This window comes from Homalodisca vitripennis, chromosome 1 (genome assembly GCF_021130785.1).
Source record: "Homalodisca vitripennis isolate AUS2020 chromosome 1, UT_GWSS_2.1, whole genome shotgun sequence".
Taxonomy (NCBI): Eukaryota; Metazoa; Arthropoda; class Insecta; order Hemiptera; family Cicadellidae; genus Homalodisca; species Homalodisca vitripennis.
The window spans coordinates 146,854,487-146,875,648 of NC_060207.1; the positions used below are offsets into that span (position 1 = coordinate 146,854,487).

Sequence of the window (21,162 nt, forward strand, 5' to 3'; positions counted from 1 at the left end):
AACACTACAGTTTGAACACTACAATGAATTTTAATTTAAATAACCTACCTCAGGTGTATAGGAATCTGCTTTCTGTAAACACTGATTGAGCCACTCAGTGTAGCTAGCCAGCGCCTCCTCCACTTCCTGATTACTCAACACTCCTGCCTCCTTGAGCCGAGCTGCGGTTTTGTCTGGTATTGTACTGGAACATGATAGTTATAGAGCAATCATAGTGAATTTCATTTATATTTTATTGCAATAAATAATATATTTTATATCATTATCATTGGGATTGCATGCTTAAAAATAATTGAAGCAGCACAACTTTAATTAAAATACCATCAACTTTGATATTTTATTATATTTTTAATATTGAATGATGTGGAGTATTTACAGTAATCCAGAAAGAATATTTATGACAAAAATTATACTTAGTTTATCTTGAAATTATTTATTATTCATAATTCTACAACATATTAAGTGTTGCTCTAAAATATTAATATATGTATTTAATACTATTTTCAGTATTACTTAGTATTAGACAGAGACATTTGTTACTGATATACATTTTTAATTGAACTTCAGTTATTGATGTATTCCACATTCGGAGCAGAATAACTTACTCATGGTATTGTTATCAATTTTCTTGATGGTTTGAAACAAGAGGGTACATGTTGTTTTATAAAGATCTAAAACATCTGAGAACTTTTACACAGTGGTGAGGCATGCTGTCATTTATAGATTCACCAAACTAGTCAACATTTATAAAATTTAAAAATTATATTTTTAAGGAAAATTTAAAATTAAACTCATAAGAGATACTAAATCGCGGATAATTTGACGAAAGAAAGGCGCGAAACAGTATTAACTGTAGATAAAGGAACCAGGTTCTTACTTCTATATTATTACTAACAATAGGTTCTCTATCCTTAGCGCATCTGATTCAGTGTAATAATCAACTCCCTCCATGCCCATCCCCTCCACTGTTAGTCAACACAGTTGAGTCCTACTATGTATCCAGGTCAACTTATCTCTCAGCCGAGCGCACCGTCTGCCTAGAAATCTATATTTGACTATTCTCAGCTTCTCTCGTCACTTGGAATGAGCAACTTTCTACTGTATATATTAAAATGCCATGCACTCATGCCATGTTTCTTCAGTGTTATGTCTAATAGTGGCTAAAACTTTTTAATGTGTAATTGTAACCTAAAAATGTTATTAGTTAATTTATTATTTATTTCAAAACAATATTGTTTTGGATGCAACGTCTAAGTTGAACTGTTAATAGGTTTACTAAATTAAATTTTGTTTTGAATCAGAAACATTTTCACTATGCAGCATAAACAATGCAGAATCGTTGTTTTTCAGGAGGGCAACAACCTTTGTTAGACACTGATATTCTCACCCTCGACATTAGTGATGACACAGTGAATACATAGTGCTTCACCACTGATTTTATGCCAGCTGATCAATACTACACAAAGGTAGACATGGGGTTCCAAAGATTGCTGTCCAACCAATTTGCACTGTATGAGCACACAACCTGGTTTTTCTGGAAATAGGTAGAGGAATTTATCTTAAGAAAGAAACTGATCTTCAGCTACAGTAGTTTTAATAGACTTAAGTGTTTTCAGCATTTCACACAAATTGTAATATTATGATTGTCACACCGTCAAAATGACATACAACTGTCCAGGACACTCACCTTCGTTTGCGTATCACTTCATACAGTCTGGGGTTTGTGAATGTTGGGTCATCTAGTTCGTTGTGTCCCCTCTGGCGATAACAATTTAGGTCCAGAAACACATCCTTTCTGAACTTCCTCTGGTACTCCGTCACCAGCTGAGTTGCTCTAATCACATCCTACAACACAATTCCTGGCTAATAAAAATATTTGCAAGATGCTTTGAACTTGAAAATATGTTCTTTTGGAAGTCAATATACTTTAAATTTTGCAAACAGATTCAAAATGAAAAAAGTGGCACAATTAGGTGAAGGGAAGGAAAAAATTGCAGTACAAGGTAGCTAGTACAGGAGCTGCTTGATCCTCGTAGAAGTTGAATTATCCTAATGTTGAATTCCCAAGCTATCCCTAATCAGGGAGAAGCAAGGTTACTATACTATCAATAACCTTGGCTTACATAATATTATTCCAGTAAAAGTCTGTATAATAATCACCAGTAGACCCATATAACAGAAATATTAAGTTTTTAGAATTTGAGTAATTGAATATCAAACCGTATAAACCACACAATAAGCACAAACAAAAATTGTTAGTTACTCCTTTGGGGAGTTATGGCATTTTGGAACATCACTAATTTATATATTCATTCGATAAGCATGTAGAAATCAAACAATACCCAAAATAGTAAAAGGGTATATTCAATTTTTAGATTAAAACTATTTTTAATATAGTAAAAAAGGTGATTTATTATTTTACTTATTGTTTTAATCACGAAAATAACTGTTTTGAAAATGGGATACAGAAAGTTACAAAAAACCAGCAATAAATAGTTAACTAAATGTGGAGTTTATTACACACCATTTTTAGTAACAATATTATTGTTTATGTGGAAAAAATCTTCTCAGGAACTGTCCTTCCTCAAAAACTAACCAATGTTCATTTATTGTTAAAATACTACAACTAAGTAAACCTAAAAAAAGATCTAACATTTCCATTTTGTTCCTAATTGATTGAAAATTTCAATGAAAAAACACAAAGAATAAAATTGATCATCAACATATGTTATTTTTTTCAGATCTAGAAGTATTAGAGGCGAGTTTTCTAACACCGTGGCTGCCTCTCCTTTACTTGATGATGTCTCCTCCTCCTGTTGCTCAGTCTCCAGGTTTTGAGTACTATCCAGGTTCTGCACTTAATCTGGTGTTTGACTCCGATTTTGGGAATCGTTAATGGGAATCGCGTAGGAGAAGGTTTTCACTGCCTCACAAATTTTATCCGCAAGCCACAGTTTCCCTTCATAATTGATGCAGGCCATGCCAAGTATGAAGCTTTCTTTCAGCATCCATGTACATTCACTGACATTGGCATATTGGTCAATTAAATCATTCAAAAAACCATTAGTCTTATTAATTTCCTCACTGACACATAATCACTATGCTAGATCATATCAATGTGGAATATTTACTAAAATTATATGTTTGAATATTTTTCAAGCTTGCTTCTGATTGCACATATTGCTTCTTCTGATTGATTTCTTGAAACATCATTAGTACCACTGATCAACAACAAAATGTCTTTTCTATCCAGTTTCTCACCATGTATATTTACTGGATTCTAAATGTATTTGGCTCTACCTCCTGGAGTCCAAAACACTCTGTTTGATGAGTCCTAGTCAACTTATTAACATATACAAACATGTGGTCTATGAAGTTGTATGTCCAATCACAGACTTTAGATGAGTGTCATTGGAGTAGTAGCTGGTACAACTTCTCCTTTGTCTGCCAGGGCGATTTAAAAAAAATTGTATAATTGTCCTATCTGGCCATAGGACATCTTGATAATGAAATGGACTCACCAATATCATGAGCTAAGGGAGGAATATAAACTTGTTCTCTGACATATCCCCACAGAAAAATGTTACATGGTGCAAAGTGAGATGACCTTGGGGAATGTAAAGCCTCATCTTGCGGTTCTATGTGCCCTAGCCAACGCTGAGACAGATTGTTATTTGGAGAAAGGTTCACTCAAAGTCAACACTAATAGAGACAACTAGTGAGGGTTTTCTAAAATTCTAGACCATGTCTATTATTTCCAGCACTCTTAGTTACTGGGAGAAATTTGTTTCAATAATACTGTACATTAAAACCAGATTTTATTTTTTAAACGCCCTATAAATACAAAATTGAAGCAAATTAGAAAGCGGTGTTCAGGAAATTCTAACTACTTATCTATTCATGAACGGGTTAAAGTCTAAAAAAATTCTATAAGTTCAAGAGAGAGGAAATGTTTAATTGTGTAACATAAAGCTTTTGAAAGATAAGTAACAAATTGCAACAAACCTCAGTTTTTGGCAAAGCAAATGTTTGATAGATCAGTGTCAAAATGATAATAATCATAATAATAACGAGCCTTTTAAATTAAAAGCTGAACATTCAAAATTTGAGACATGTAGTACTTAAAAGGAAGTAATGCTGAATATTTGATTTTTATTTAGATAAAAGTAACCATTTTATGTTTTCCTTAATGTATAATCCACAAGTGATGCATAAAAATTCAAAAAGTTTACAGAACTACATAGAACGAAAAACTCAAAGTTGTGGGAAAAAAAAGGGTACTTATAGACTAAAGGATAGGCATATTACCAACAATTGAAAAACATTATTTCCTGAAATTAAAAAACCTTAATCCATGAAGGGCAAACAAATTATTTTATACTTGAATATTTTTTCATAAATTCAATTGTTCAGACGAAACAACCCTCATAAATTAGAAAGGCTAAGTATGGTTTTGTTTTGTATGAAGCCTTCTTATTCTTAATTTTCACAAAATTGTGTTTTAAACAAAAATAATACTATACCAAATAAAATTAAATGTACTAGAGAAAATAAATAAAATTTAGGTTTTATCATATTCACTGTGACACAAGTCTTGTAGAGACCTTAGGACAGTTGGTATAGTAACAATATGCATGCACCTTAGTCAATTTGATAAATTAAAATACCTCTCTAGCTATATTATACACATTCACTGTGACACGACTCATGTATAAGAAGAACTGATATAGTTGAATGAAATCTGCATCCACTGCATACAATGTGTTAAACTAAGATACTTCTCTATTATATGTTATTAACACTTCACTGTGATACAAGTCATATACAGACTTTAAGACAGCCAGTATAGTAGTAAAGTGTGTCCACCACAGTCAATGTGTTAATCTTGTACTCTTTTTAGCTTTACCATCAAATTAGTTTGTACGTATTTAGTTTTCAAAGTCAAATTACTTTAAGAGAATATTCAGTAATTCCTCTGGATTCTGCTTCAGCTGTTGAACAAAACCAATAAACAAATACACCCCTTTCTCAAAAACAGTCTGCAGCTTTTGATGGTGGAAAGAGCTTGTAAAGGGCTTGACTCATTCACCAGCAGTGCCACCAACTGCTGAAAGAAGAACTTTCCACCAAACTATTAACTGGGTATAGATAGCAATTTCGTGAAGTTTTTTACTACACCTTGTGGATACAGAAGCATCCTTTAAATAATCCTACTATATAGCTTTATCTTCGTAAATGACACGTTATCATTGTAATTAATTTTGAAATAATGTATTGCAATTGAGTTTTGTTCTGCAAGCAATAAACAAAAAGACAAATTGTTTTCAGTACATGCAATTCCCATAGAAGAGTACCTCAAGAACATCGCCATTAACATGAACAACAGGAGCAGCTATGAGTTTTGCGATGTCAGAGCAGTATGGAGTGCCTCGGCTCCGTTCTGATGGGGTGGTGAAAGCCACCTGATTGTTGACTATCAGATGGACACTCCCACCCACCTCAAAATGAGGAAGTCGACTCATCAGTAGTGTCTCTTGGTTGATACCCTGACCGGCTATTGCACCATCTCCATGTACCTATAAGCAGCCATTATCATTAGGGGTATATTTTTCAATTCAATTGAAATAATCTATACTTCAAAACAATATGTAAAATTGTAACAAATTCTCGGAAACCAAGAAATAAAACTCAAACCTAGACTTAAAACAACTTTTTCTATTGAATCAAATAATTGAGTAGGTATTGATGTTTTCTCAAATAAATTTATCGCAGTGAATAGGCTGCTATGCTTGTATCTTAAATATTTTTTCAAAAAATCTAGTTTTATTTTTTTAGTAAGTGATGCATTTGAAATTGATATCTTATGTGTTACTAAATCTAAGATCTACACTACATAACTAGTTAGTTTTTGATAGGAAATCACTGGTAAGTGACGTACCTGCAGATTAACAACCTTGTCAGACCAACTGCTGATGCCATACTCTCCCTCACCCAGCTCTAAATGTCTACATCTTGTTTTGCCCATGGATACAGGGTTGATTGCCTAGATATACAGGCGGACAGTCAATATCTGAACATTACTGAATAAAATCTCCATTTCTCACACAATGTAATCGGCTGCAATGATTTACATCACAGAGATGGACCTAACAGAAGGAACAATCTACATTCTTTCACTAACAAAGATAAAATATCTGATGCAAAACTACACAATACTGGCAGCATCCACAAGTCAAGAGACTGTATTTTTTACACTACAAGTGTTAAAACTTAACATTAAAACATAACAGTTATTATAATAAATAAAATGGAGCAGAATTACACACATTACACTCAGAAAATGTTTATAGTAATGTTTAATGGTTATCTGCATTGTTTCAGACACTGATGTGGGCAACATTGAAAGTTCTGTTGTTTAATTGTTCGATTTAGGACTACTTTTTTAGTTTCTGTTTCTTCTATGCTGTCCTTTTAATAAGCATGCACCAATTTCTTCATCAAATAATACAAACACAAAAGTTTGTTCTGTATAAGTAGTTTTATAAGAGTCTTAACAATAATATTGTTCTACAAAAATATTGGAATATACCAATTTTAACCCATTGACTACTCTCTTAAATATAAATGTTTTTATCCTCAGAACCGAATTCATTTTTCAATGGAAACCATTGTGTGGGTGCTTAGGGTCAATGAATTAGTCTCAGAGGAGCATCACCATAGGTATGCTTGACTTTTCTGGCAGCACAACAGTTGTCAACATTTGCTCTGCAATATTCAAACTGAATTCTGATAGATGTTTTTTTGTTTTTGACTAGTTGTGAACTACATAAACATTGAATAAAACAACATCAAAAGTACTGTAGTAACAAATAATAATTTGTAATTGTTTGTATAGAATTTGTTGTTTACGATATAAACCTATTGCCCCATTAGGCTCTAATGTAGTATGCATATAATGTGCTAAAAACTAAGCAAATAAAAGTTGAGTGTAAAATTTCAAAAGCGACTCACTTATATAGTACGCTTACATGTAGGGAGGCCCGGCTACCAGCTGGATTATGTGGAGGGGCTCAAAGTAAAAAGTTTGAGAACTGCTGCATCAGGCTATAAGAGTGGGCCACCCAAGCTTATGAATAAAATTATTGTGAGCTAAATAAGTTATATCTGAGAAACTAGACTCACCTCTAGGTGTGAAGGGTTATGTAGTGAGGTAACCTGGAGCAGTTTCCCATCCACATTTATCTCGGTTGAACAGACTGGTCAACAGAGTACAGAAATATCACATCAATCTGCTACTCCAACAATGACTTTGTTAAATTATTGAGATTACGTATATTCACTCGAATATGTAGCATAGTTTCAAATAAATAACTATAAACGTGATCACGAAGGGGTTGGATGACAAAAAATATTAAACTATTGTTAATTCTTTGGGATTTGCTAACTAAAAGAAATAGATCTAGATTTTTACATGTTTCCACTTCTCATTACCTGACATTAGGCTAGTAATATAAAACATACATGTATGAGAGTACTATTAGAACAATGTTACTTTATTGAACAAAGACTTGGATACTCGAGAAAAAAGTAGAAAAGAAATTAGTAACTTTAAAGAACCAAGTTTTAAGAAAATATTTGGACCTATCAGAGAAGAGGATAAAACATAACAGAGAAATCAGAGAACTGTTCAAATTTCCACATGTTGTGACTGAAGCTTGTTTGGACGATGAGGATGGGTAGGAAACATGAGTAGGAGAGAGGAAGTAGAAGAGGTAAAGGAAAAATGGGGAGGAAACTCATCAGGATGGAGGCCCCATGCCTGTGACCCAAGAAATAATGGAAGGATCAATTAAAAGAGGAACATCAGAAAATGAGCAGGAGTGGAGGAAGACGCTATATGTCAGGAGTGATGGAGACAGTTTGTTGATGAGGTCAAATACCACCTGGGATATCCATGACCATGGGAGTAAGTCAGAAAAGTTAACAGCATGTGGCTGAAATTCTGGTCTAAAGGTTGACTTATGGAACTTAAACTGGCTTATCTGGATTGAACAATTTTGTAAAATGAGAACATTTGGATCATACAAGATCTTGTACAACTTAACTCACCAACTTCTTTGCACCTTATATCCAGAGGGGTAATATTGGGAGCCATTTGAGGGGTAACCATAAGAGTGCCAGCTATTACTCTCATTGGCTTTTTAGTTGTACCTTGTAATTATGTTATAGATAAGTTTTAATCCACATAGGGATACAGTATGCAGTAATTACATAGAATAGAGACAGATCTAATCCTTTATACCTTTACAATGGGTTTTGATGATGATTCTGCCCTGATATTTTAAGACATTAGCCCTAATTTTTCTTTACTTAAGTCACCTTTCACAAATATTTAGTTTTTAAGGTATTCAGTTTACATTTATCCATCCTCTCTCTTATTGTATAGAAGCAGGTACCTATTTCCTTTTTTTAAGGCTTGGGTTTAAGCTACCAGGTTGAAAACTAAATATTTGAATCCAACTACTTTGAATATTAGAGTAATTTCTGTCACTCAGACATCTCTGTGTATTCATGACATTTCTTGAGTGAATATAAGAAATCTTAACAGTATAGACATTAAAAATAATAATAAAAAACACATAAAAAACATTTCTTCTTACCTAGATGTACCGAAAATAAAGCTAGCCATACAGGGAAAGCATAAGAAGTAGTCCATACAGTTTCCTTAGAAGGAATTTTCTCTAAAGAGTATTTAAGCTACTGAGAGATCAACCAAGGCTACTGACATTCTAAGTGAATATTCCTATTCAGTCTCAACAAAAGATATCTTAAAATAGTATTTATTGTCATTCAGATTATGAAAGAGGATTAATTGACATTATCTTAAGATACATATATTATGTACTTCACAATATAAATTACTTTTCCTGTATACTTGCTGTATTTGAATAATGCTCAATATAGAAGGTTTGATTTCTATATTGATTTCTATGTTACTGAGACTCTTAGACTACTCCACCAAAACACTCAGTAAGCAACTAACAGATTGGATGAAGATTAACAGCTCATGTGTGAGAAGGTGAAATCTGATATCCTCGTTGTAAAAATATAGTAAATTTCCACAAATAATCAATGCTAACCCGTCGAGTCAACCATTGTTTCTGCTAAGATTAGGTGTAAAATGGCCAGATCAAGTCGGCATGGCAGCTGATGTATTTGCTGTAGGATGCTACTAAAGTTATCATGAATTCTAATGAATCATTATCAAAGCATAAACTAATACTAAATAATCAAATCTATCCCACAAAATGTGAAACTTACTCAAGTGACTTATCACATCTCCAGAAGCTTTAGCTGTGTCTGGAAACTCTGACTTTCCTAACAGTTTTCTGAAAAGTAGCTCAGGTGGAAGATGAAGATGGTTAATCAGTAGATTCAATCTCCCTCTGTGTGGCATCCCAATAATGAGTTCAGTGACTTTTCCTAAAACAAAATTAGACTTAAAACTCAGTTTCAGTGAAAAAATTCTTCAGTAATGAATCTAAAAACAAAGACATATTGAAATGTATGTATATGGTGGTGATGGCTAGAAGTTAACAGTTAAAATAGTCTCAAGAAGAGTATTTTTAAAAGGTATTATTAAACTATAACAAATTAGGTTGAAAAACAAACAAAACAAGTGTTAAAGTGGTTTATCCCTTAATGATTTTACTATAGTTTAACATAACTCTCATTTTAAGTAAATATATACTCTCATAAAGTAATACTGTAATTACTTTATGAGAACATTATAATTACAATTTCAAAATGTACATATTACTGCATTTTTAAGAAATTATCTGCAACATTCAATTTATGTACCAAATACAACCAAGAGAAATACAAAGTTTAAAATTAAGAATTTTAAAAATCTATAGCTAATAACCTTTTTTTATTCATTACCTTGAACACAAGATTTAAAAAACTGGAGGAAAAATGCAACTAGGGACTCTGCACCTTCTGCACCATATCGCTTCAAGGATACAAATTTTTTTGCCATGAAATGATCAAACGCTTGACACTTCAACATTTCTAATGCAAGCATTTTTTCAAAGTCTTTGTTTACCGGTTCATTCTTGAGTTCTTCCAGACGATTTGCAAACCATACTCTTTCTTCTTCTTCCTAAAAATAAGAATATTATTGCTAAAAATTATCAAACAGTGTTTTATTGATTACCTTAATAATTGCATTAAATTACCAATTATTAAGTAAAAGTATTTTGAAAACAAAATATACATAAATATGAATCGAAATGCGTAAATTGAAAACAATTCGACATTCGATACAGAAAAATTAATTGTAAAATGTAAGTTTAAAACAAAGACATGATTATATATTAGCTAAATAAATGTTAGTACACTATGGACACAATTATCTGATGTTGATAAGATCAAGTTGATTTTGGACAATTGAAATGTAGATGAAGCGAATCATCATTAAAAACTTGCTTCCAGTTTGTATTGATATCTAAAAACTGAGGAGTGGAAACAAGCACGCAGTTACGTACATATAGCAGGGATTGTTCACAAATTATAGCACTAGTTGCGTACAGTTTGGACTAGGGTGATGAATTTTCTAGGAGAACCTGGTCGGTTGTTTTCAGCGATTTGTAGAACTACTAAACCTGTAAACTGGCTGGCCTCATTGTATACTTCCGAGGTGCACAAAAGGCTCTTGGGCTTAAGCACATAGCAATAAGCCGGCCCTTAGAAGAAGAACAGTACAGGACACCTGTACATCAACCGACTGTAAGGCAATAGCTCATTCCAAAACTTTTAGATAACCATTCCTGTTTAACTACATTTAGGATAAATTGTATTCCTAGTGTATTATGTGAATCTATATACATTACATAATTATAATGTTCTTGACTACGATTCTTTCGACAATTATTCAAGGCAAAAAAATATAGAATTAGCTAACATTACAATGTAATTCTAATTATTGATTTTTAAATGTTTACACACTTGCAAGTATTCAAATTCGCCACCAATACTTCCACAGTAGACTTGATTAAGAAACTCAGTAGCTTCAGATAAACTTCCTTTTCTTTGTGTAGTGGAAAGAAGTCCTTCAAAACTGTAAGTTCTATCATTTGTTAACCCATATCTTGAAGGATCCAGTTCAGGCACTTCCCTAAAAATGAATTAGATGGATGGTATTCATTTAATCTGTAAGATATTTAAGTACCATGTAAAAGTACCATGTACAGCTACATTTGGAATCCTTAAACAGACTACATAGAATTGTACATCTTTAAGACAGTTATTACAGTGTTTTTCTAGAGAAGATCCCTGACAGAGCTGGGTCCCAGCTACCTTTTTCACATGCTACACATTCTACTTTTAAACGTCTACCACATTAATAAATACACCTACATTAACTCGGAAATCATTTTTTACTCTTTGAGTAGTATTCACTTATGTATTCAAGTAAATGAAAAATATTTTGAGAATTATTATAGATTGTGGTAACAAAAAATATAGAGAAAAACCAATGTTTTCACTTTAAATTTTAAGCTTTCTCCACTTGAAATAATCATTACTCAAAAAGTAAAGACGGTAAAATGAAAATTCTTAAAATAAATTTGTTGTATGCCTCGTAAAAAACAACATACAAAAATAGAGAGTTCTAAGTTAATAACTTTAAAAATGTAAATATTAAAATGATTTACGTGAATTTCTATAACAAAACAAATCGTACCAAAAAGTATTGGAATAAAGTAGATAACTACCATTTTAGACTTACATTCACAGCTGTTTTTCTATAAAATTAAATTAAAATTATTCAAACAGGTTGTTCCCTTTAATTTATATTAATGAGACTACTGCAGTTAAGATTTATCTTTGGTTAGAAACTATCTCATCCGTGATGCCACAAATACACATTGACTCATACTGTTAAGCCAAAATACAATGAATTCATCTAACAAATTTAATGTAATAATGAGTCAGTTGCTTACCTTGGTTTTCTTGTAAAATCAACTGGATTGATATCTGCTCGCTTATGGCCATGTTCTCTATATGCACTAATTAATTGGTAAAGTTGACTCTCTTTGCATCTAGCTTTAATTATTTCTGAACTTACTGTAAAGTAAAAATTATTATAAACACAAGATAATTAATATTCTCAATTAATAATAAAACATTAAAGCTAAAGGATCCCATACCCAACCCAATTGTTTTAATTCACTTTATATGAATCTTGACTCTAAAGTTCATTTGTCCTGATCTCCTTTATCATTGCACTCTGTTTTGTGCTGCCGTCATACAACAGTTTATTTTAACTTGTAATAAAATATTCTATTCTTTATAATATTGTTATCGTTCAAAGATTATATTTTTTTAATATGCCTCACATACAAGTAAATAATAAATGTTTTATACATCACTTCATTGACAGTGTGATATTCTTTCTTGGAAAAAACCCACTAATGTGTTGGGAGTACTAACAGAAAAATGAAATAGGGATTTTAAAACAAGAATAAATATACAAATAATTTGTATAAATAATAAATATACTACAATTATTGTAGTTTTATGTAAGTTAATTAATATTATAAATAATGTCAGCATACAATTTAAAGAGAATTGTTGAAATTCGATAAATGCCAATAAATGTTCTTCCACAGCAGAGGGGTTGAATTATATCAGCCCACAAGTGCCAGAAGCGAATCACACACAATAATTCAGTCTGGGAAAGTTTATATCTCTACTTGCTTTACAATGAAATAAAACGTACCAGTAAAGCAATAGGGGTAGGTATTAAGAATTTTTCCATCAATCATGAACTCAACAAGTAACAACATTTTCCATATAATTTTAGTTATATTTCTAGCTCATAGAAGTTGAATATTTTACAAAATTCTTAACTGCACTGAAGTTGATTACTCTGAGAAATAAACTAAGATTCTAGGAAATAGTTCTACAACTTACAAAATACATTAATTGTGGCTTGTGCTAACTAACTAGCTATTCCACAGTCGCAAGACTAATCCCATCTTAATTTCCAATATTTGTAATCAAAAACATCAATACATAAGTACTTAATCAAATACTATTCGTTCCTAGGGGAGATTCATTCAATAAAATATTTTTTATTAGTTATTAGGATATCAACTGTATTGTTTGTCATATGAATCTCAAATTTCCATCCAACTAGAACTGAAAGAAAAATTACCAGCTGAGTCACTGATCTAAGAGACAGTTTACAGATCTTTAACTGACTTATACCAGCTCTCCCACCAGCTTTACCACAGACCAGTGACCGTTGTATTAGTGGACACTTAATAGACCACAAATATCCCTTCCACGATTCCAAAGTCAACTCTAAGTCCAAGAGAAGTGCTAAAGAACACGTAGCAATACTGACTTGATGTCTTGGTTGTGCAGAGAGATTACTCACGTATCGCTTTGGCCGGGCCTGAATACATTGTGATTGTGACTTGTAGCACTTATAGGGTTCATACCGGAAGGCATAATAAAGGGATAGCCGTAAGCATACCAGTTATCACTCTCATTGCCATGTACAGTTGAATAAAATAGTTAAGTTTAAATCACAAATCAAGATCAAAGCTAAATCTTGATGTCTACTCTCGGATCACAAACTAATATAGTTCCAATAACAGGAATTATATTAAAATTTAGCTTGTTCATTTCTGCGTTTCTACACATATACCTTTTTACTAACTATAACTTTTAGTTTTTAAATCAATGAAAACGAGAAAAATACTGGTTTTTGGCACTTTTCAACTAAACTGCAACTTTGAACATTTATAACTCGGAAACTTGTGATTCGATAATGATCAAATGTTTATACAAGATATATGCAAAGTGTACTGTAATTGAGTATGTAGTTTTTTAGAATTTTAGAACAAAATATAATTTTAGGACCTTTATGGGAATACATTTTTTATCCCAATACTATTGGTCTTAACTTTGATTCTTGACTGGATGATCCTCAAAATTCAGTATTGGTCACATCATGGAGCTCTTAGTCATTGAGCATGTTATTTTGTAAAACACTATTACAAATGTTAAAACTTTTAACACAGATAAAATTGAGCAGATTTTTAAAATTTACCGCAACCAGTAACTGCTTGTTTTAACGTGCAAATCATCACAATGCCCAGGGTGTTGCCTTGTAATGATAACAAACGAAAACAAAATAACACAGTTCAGAACTGCTTAGAGCTTGGTAACATACTAACTATTGTGACAATTGATTATATCGGGACTACTGCAAAAGATACTTTGTACCGGGTATGTAACTATACAAAACCTGAAACGTACCAGTAGCGAGAAACCTGATTTAAATAAACAAAGCAAAACCTTTAAACACTCTGAAACACAAACTGAAAACATAAAATCACCTGTCCACTTTTTTGAGCAAAGCCATAGCCTTCCCCTAATACACAGCTTGGAAAACATGAAAACCCATCAAAACCAAGTTAAGGATACCGTGAAAGCACTTAAGTGCTAAATTCAAAATTACACTGAAAAAACTCAATACAGGCCACTATCTCGCACATATTCTAATAGAAATAGTACAGACCAAACAGCCAAATTAACGTATCCCTCCAAATGGCCAAAAGTAGAGTACTCAGCCAAAAACAAAATGGAACTCCTGACTTTTATCCATCTAAAGCTCAGAAAAAAAAGCTCACCAATATTCTTCCAGTATCTGCACTTCCTGGAGAACAAAAAGAAAATGGTAAGATGCAAAAAACACAAACATTACAGCCTACTATGCCATGAGAACCACCAGTCAACGCAAAACCACGAGACAAGGATGTGAGTATAGAGGAATTCTATACCAATAATATAGATTTCTATATGGAGCTCATGACAAAGAACCACAGTGATCGACTGAACACTGACAACATTGATACTGATACATCATCCACTCCTGTGGTGCTAAACCATCTTCCCATATCCAGGCAGCAAATCCTAGTTCAGGCAGATGTTCACCACCATGAATCTTTTTTGGACGACCTTCAAACAAACCAACCTCTCAGCTCTTCTAAATCTATAAATTTTTTAGGCTTTCCTCTGAAAAAAAAAAATAGAAAGGGATAACCAATAAACTAACCATCTTACATCAAAATATGGATTCACCAGCTTAAAAAATAAACAAACTTGACCATCTTCTTCAAAAAATTAAACCTGATTTAGTTATCTTGAGTGAACATAGATTAAAAGAAGACCAGCTCCTGAACACTAGACTACCTGGATATCTGCTGGCTGGGGGCTTCTCCAGAAAAAACTTCAAGAAAGGAGGAGTAGCCATATATACTAATGAAGAGCTAGGGAACTCAACACAAAATGTACAAACCGGTATTAACTCCACTGAACTTAAATATGAACAACATATAATAAAAGTTAATGTCAAAAATAAAGATATCTATATCCTCGGCCTCTACCGACCTCCAGATGGAAATGTGGACTACGCTTTGAATGCTCTTTCTGACACCCTTGACCTTCTACCAATCTGTAAACATCCCATTATAATTATAGAAGATATTAATATTGACAGACTCCCTCAGGTTTCTAACAACTCAAAACAAGAAGAAAAGAAGAAACTTGAAGAAATGTTAACCAGTCATAAACATTGTAAGACTAGAACTTCCAGCAACAAGAGTTGTGCACAATTCTGCATCTTCAATTGATGTAGTGTGCACAAATCTTAACAAAGAAGACATCGGTGTTGAAGTCATCATAACAGGTATGTCAGACCATACAGCACAATTATGCACTGTAAACCTGTAAACACAGAAGAAAATCTATCCTAGCTCAACCTGTAGACATTTTACTAAAGACAATTTGCATCACCTTAAAAACTTACTCAGCTTTGAATCTTTTGACTACGTATACAATACACATGACGTTGACAAAGCCTATGAGTTCTTTAGTAATGTGTTGTGTAGAACACTCAATGCAGCTTGTCCATATAAAAAAACAAGGGCAAAGAAGAAACAAAAGCATAGAAAGGTGTTTAACGAAGAATCTCATAGGTTAAAAACTGACTATCTGAAGGCTTTGGACAAACAAAATTTACATGGAAGAGACATAGACAAAGTTGAAACTGTTGCAAAAAAAAGGGTGTATGATCTACAGCTTAAGGAACTCAGAAAACAGGCTACATCACATTTCATTGAGCAATCTAGTAATAAGCAAAAAGCCCTATGGCAAGTGATAAATTATGAAAGATGCCAGGACAACAAGACTTCAGACTCCATAGAACTAGAAATTGATGGGAAACTCCAATCAGACCCACTACTTGTTGCAAACCACCTTAATCTCTATTTTACAACAGTAGCTGACAAAACCTTAACAGAAATGGGACTCACACAAACAAGCAAACAACTCAACCAGCTACAGAATCATATACCTGATATATCGTTATGGCTTTGTACCCTGAAAGAAATAGAAGAAGGCATTTCTAACCTCAAACAAAAGCCTTCAGCTGGGGTGGATGACATCTCATCAATCCTTTTGAAAGGCTGTTTAGAGGAACTTGTACCACCTCTGACATCTATTATCAACAAAACTTTCTCCCAAGGCATTTTCCCTAGAGCTCTAAAGTTGGCAAAAGTGTTTCCAAAATTAAAAAAGGATCTCCAACTGACATCAACAACTACAGACCTATATCCCTTCTCTCTACAGTTTCAAAAGTGATTGAAAAAGTAATTCTAAACCGGCTTATAACACATTTGACCGACCACAATGTCCTAACCACCCAACAACATAGGTTTCTGAAAGGAAGAACAACAATTTCAGCATTGACAGAGCTCACTGAATTCATTATAGATCAGATGGAAGATGGAGCTGCTGTGACTGGCCTTTTTCTGGATTTTACTAAAGCATTTGACTGCCTGGACCATAATATCCTCCTTCAAAAGATGAATGGTATGGGAGTCAGAGGAAATGCAGCCAATAGGTTTACAAGCTACCTGGAGGGAAGAACACAAATGGTAGAAATATATACCAAAAACAACACCTCATATCGTGTAACATCAACACCACTCCCTCTAAGTAGAGGCGTTCCTCAAGGATCTGTCTTGGGGCCGGTACTTTTTATTCTGCTCACCAACGATCTCCCAAACTATCTCCAAGAGCTTAGCCAGGTACTCATGTATATGCTGATGATACTGTCCTCCTCATAGCAAATAAACAAGTAGAAGAACTAGAAATAGCATCCTTTATCGCTCTAAACACAGCAAAACAATATAATTGTAATCAGAATGACTTAGTATTAAATGACCAGAAGACGCGACAACTAAACTTTGGAAGAAGAACAGTTGAATTGACAGGACTCCCAGAAGTTGACCTTGATAATAAAGCTAAATACTTGGGAGTAACAATGACAAACTCACCTGGACACCACATACTGATCAACTTTGTTCAAAACTTAACTCCTGCATTTATGTCCATAAAAGACTAAAGGCTACCTACTAATACTCAGGAGATAACTAGAATTGCCTATTTCGCACTTTTTGAGGCTCATCTCCGATATGGCATAACAGTCTGGGGCAACTCCTCAGCAATGTGCAACGTATCCTGGTAATTAATAAAAAGCAATTAGGATCTTAGCCAACCTCAACCCACTTGACTCCTGCAGAAGTACATTTTAAAGAACTAAAGATACTCACATCAGTATCCCTCTACATCCAGGAAGTTATCCTTTACACTACTAATCAAAATCTAACAAGAACAGGACAGCTCCATTATTACAACACCAGGCATAGAAACAATTTCATTTTGCCAAACCACCGTCTCAGCCTATATGAAGAGAAGCCAAGCTACATGGGACCAAAATTGTTTAACTGCTTTCCTGACTACTTGAAGATCTCCAGACAAAAACATTTTAAGAGGAAACTTCAAGAATGGAGTGGTCCTTTTACTCGATCAAAGAATTCACTGACTTAAAACAACAACATCAAAATTTATAAAATTAAAAACCCCTTTTGTATATTTATATAAAATATGACTTTACTACCATGAGGCCATTGTATTTCTCCATGAAATTACAAATAAAGAATTTTTGATTTGATTTGGGTACTTGTCTTCCTAAGAGTACAAGTCTTTGCAAACCGAAAGTACCCGGTACAGATTACTTTTATGATACAGATACTTTACACCTTTACCGCCATTCCTGGTACAAAATACTTGGCAGTAACAGTAACTCGAACATTTTAGGAGTACTCTGTAACGTATGATTTTAAATAAGTACGAGTAAATTTTGCACTCTGTTACTGAAAGTACCGAAAAGTAAGAAGTAAGAAAGTAAGAAAGTAAGAAGCCACAAGAAATAGAAAGAACTACCTCACTTTTGTAGGTGCTGCATGATGGTAAAATATTTAGAGTTTTGAACTAAATTGAATTATATGCACAGTGTTATGTATTTTGTAAATTAAAGTAGTTATAAAGTTTAAATTTATAAGTTGATTACAATTGATTCAAAGCTCCAACATAAATCTTATTTATAGTCCAAAATAAACTAATAGAGGATTGATTTATAAAATAAATGGCTTTTGGGGAGGAACATAACCCATTGTCTCCCCCCTATCGGTGGGCCCCTGCACTTGAGAGAGGTTTACATTTAAATGTTTGAGTTGCACCCAAAATCCCGCAATTTTTGGTGAAAATAACAAATTTTCAGTCACTAAATGAAACTTTCTTTTCTTATTGCACCACTATGCAAAGGATATCTTCTTACATCAATTTTAGAATAAAATAGAGGGGGAGGGGTTCCTGACTTTTTATTCATCCTTTATATTTCCTCTTATTCCAGATTACCACTTGTACATACATTTTCTCTATATAGAATTGCAATGGTTGAAGAGTATCAATTCCAATTTCCCATTGCGTGATACTATGAGCCTTTGTAAGTCAGATTTGTAATATTTTTCATTAAAATGCTCTAATACTGAGAAGGTATGGGTAGTTTGGAATAAGTATTACATTCAATTTGACTCGGTCTTACTGATCTTCATGCCATGGATAGATGTAATACACCATGGATGTGGTTGAGTTGCCTCTGTGAGATACCTAAGAGCATCGGTCCACCCTTCTAGTTGTGAGTAATCTAAAAAATAATTGAAGATCTCTCGAACAATGTTTAGAAAGTTAACAGCTAATAGACATGAGGTAGCAGCATCATTGATGACTAAATTTAAGGAATAGCTTCCTCGGATGTTGATGGAGTGAATTTGAGTTTTGTGAGCATTTACTCTTCTCAGATGCTTGGACAATACAAAATCAAATTTAGAAATGTATTTAACCAGTTTAAGAAGTTTCAATTATTTTCTTACAAAACTGTGTCATTGCTACCACAAACGGCCATACCTTGAGTACTCAAATATTATACTATAATTAGAAGACGTTTATAGTTTAATATATATATATTTTAAAAATTTCGTACCAGTGGTGAGTTTTTACTTTAATTAATCTCTGATGTTCGTCTACTATGGTTTTATATATCCTACACACAATCTTTGAGAAAGTTTCAGCTATAACTGAATATAATTTATATGTGATGGTGACTTTCAAGCTTCTCTTTTCTAACCTTGATATGTTTTGCCAATTGACATGTTAAAAAAAAATTGTTTCATAGAAAAAAACTCTACAACAAAAGCAAAATATTGTATCCTGAATAGATTAGCCATTTCCTAGTTACTTCCTCACCATTACGTACCTTATAAAGAATAAAGAATGATTTATTTTCTCATTTTCTTACAGGCTACATACATACATCAATACATAACGGTAAATTAATATAATGGAGTTATAATTTCCTAAATCTTGCCAGGTCTGACTGCACCATTACAAAAGACTGGAAATAAAAAATTACTTCTTCAAAATACCTATAAACTAAATTTATAGTTAAAATATAACCTACATCTAAATGCGCTTAGGCCTATACTTTACAATAAATGAGAAAATATAGGGCCTCCAAGGCTAAGCCTGTTTGGAGGTTCCTTATTATATTTTAACACATAAAAAAACATCAGCAAACAACTTAATTTAACAATTTAGATCTCTCTTGAGGATATAAATTAATATATTATTTAATCAAAACATAATATAATAATAGTTGTAATCAACCTGCTTATTTGAGTTAGATTAGATTTTTCAAATTATTTGAAAATATATATATATATGGGCCGTGAGGTAAAAAACCAGTTACTATGTCTGAATATATAAAACTGAATTTATATCCTCTAGTTCAAACAACCACCTTCCCAATTTTTTTAAAAATACTAATTTGTTATTTGAGTTTTTTATATTGTTAGGTAATTTATTAAAAATCCACGGTGACATAAAAATTAATGATTTAGTAAAAAAAGTATTGTTTGGTTTTGGAACTCTTATATTTCCTGAATTTTTTAGTTTTAAGCTGTATTCATTTGCTTCTAAGTTGGTAGTATTTATCAAATCATAGTATTGTTTTAATACTTTATATATAAATAACATCTTGATAGGGAAAATCTTAAGCTGATTAAATAATGGTCGTGAGTGTTCAAATATATGACTGTGGGTTATTAATCTGACAAAGTGTTTTTGCTGCATAAGTAATGAGTTTAAATTTGAATCATACGCACTTCCCCAAAGAAATATGCCGTATTCAATTTGACTTTGTACAAGCGCAAAATATAACATTCTAAGTATTTTTAATAAATTGCAAATGTTTCTTAAAAAATAAAAAATTCTTATAATATTATTGAGTTTTTTGTAATTTTCGATATATGAATTTTCCAATTAAATTCACTATCCATATGAATTCCCAAATATTTTATAATATCCGATTTTTGTATCGTTGAACAATCCATTGTTAAGCAATTATTGATTTGGCTTGATTTCAAAATACAGTCAGCACATCTATAGAAAACAGGTTCAAATATAATGTCATTTTTTCTGAGACTGAAATTGACATATTTTGTTTTTTCCGTACTTAAAAGCATATGGTTCATTGTGAACCACCACTGAATTATTTCTAGATCTTTGCTCATAGCAACGTGGATATCAGTCCAGCTATCTTTGACATAGCTAAGGGCTGTATCATCAGCAAATGATGTTAGTGTTCCTTGAAATCTGGCATCGCATAGATCATTTATATATATA

General features: G+C 32.7%; 1 protein-coding gene across 3 annotated transcripts in view; it reads right to left on the reverse strand.

The window, feature by feature from the left end:
- Positions 1–21,162, reverse strand: part of LOC124373448 (probable 2-oxoglutarate dehydrogenase E1 component DHKTD1 homolog, mitochondrial) — a 63,985-nt gene that overhangs the window by 24,570 nt on the left and 18,253 nt on the right. Inside the window, exons 2-10 of one of the 3 annotated variants that reach the window (XM_046831823.1) lie at positions 12,003–12,126; positions 11,008–11,176; positions 9,943–10,162; positions 9,322–9,483; positions 7,183–7,256; positions 5,939–6,043; positions 5,355–5,576; positions 1,688–1,845; positions 49–184 (exon numbers count right to left, since the gene is read on the reverse strand). In XM_046831823.1, coding sequence (XP_046687779.1) covers positions 49–184; positions 1,688–1,845; positions 5,355–5,576; positions 5,939–6,043; positions 7,183–7,256; positions 9,322–9,483; positions 9,943–10,162; positions 11,008–11,176; positions 12,003–12,126 — 1,370 coding nt within the window. The remainder of the gene's footprint in view (positions 1–48; positions 185–1,687; positions 1,846–5,354; positions 5,577–5,938; positions 6,044–7,182; positions 7,257–9,321; positions 9,484–9,942; positions 10,163–11,007; positions 11,177–12,002; positions 12,127–21,162) is intronic. The other 2 variants (XM_046831831.1, XM_046831834.1) reach the window with 2 other exon arrangements.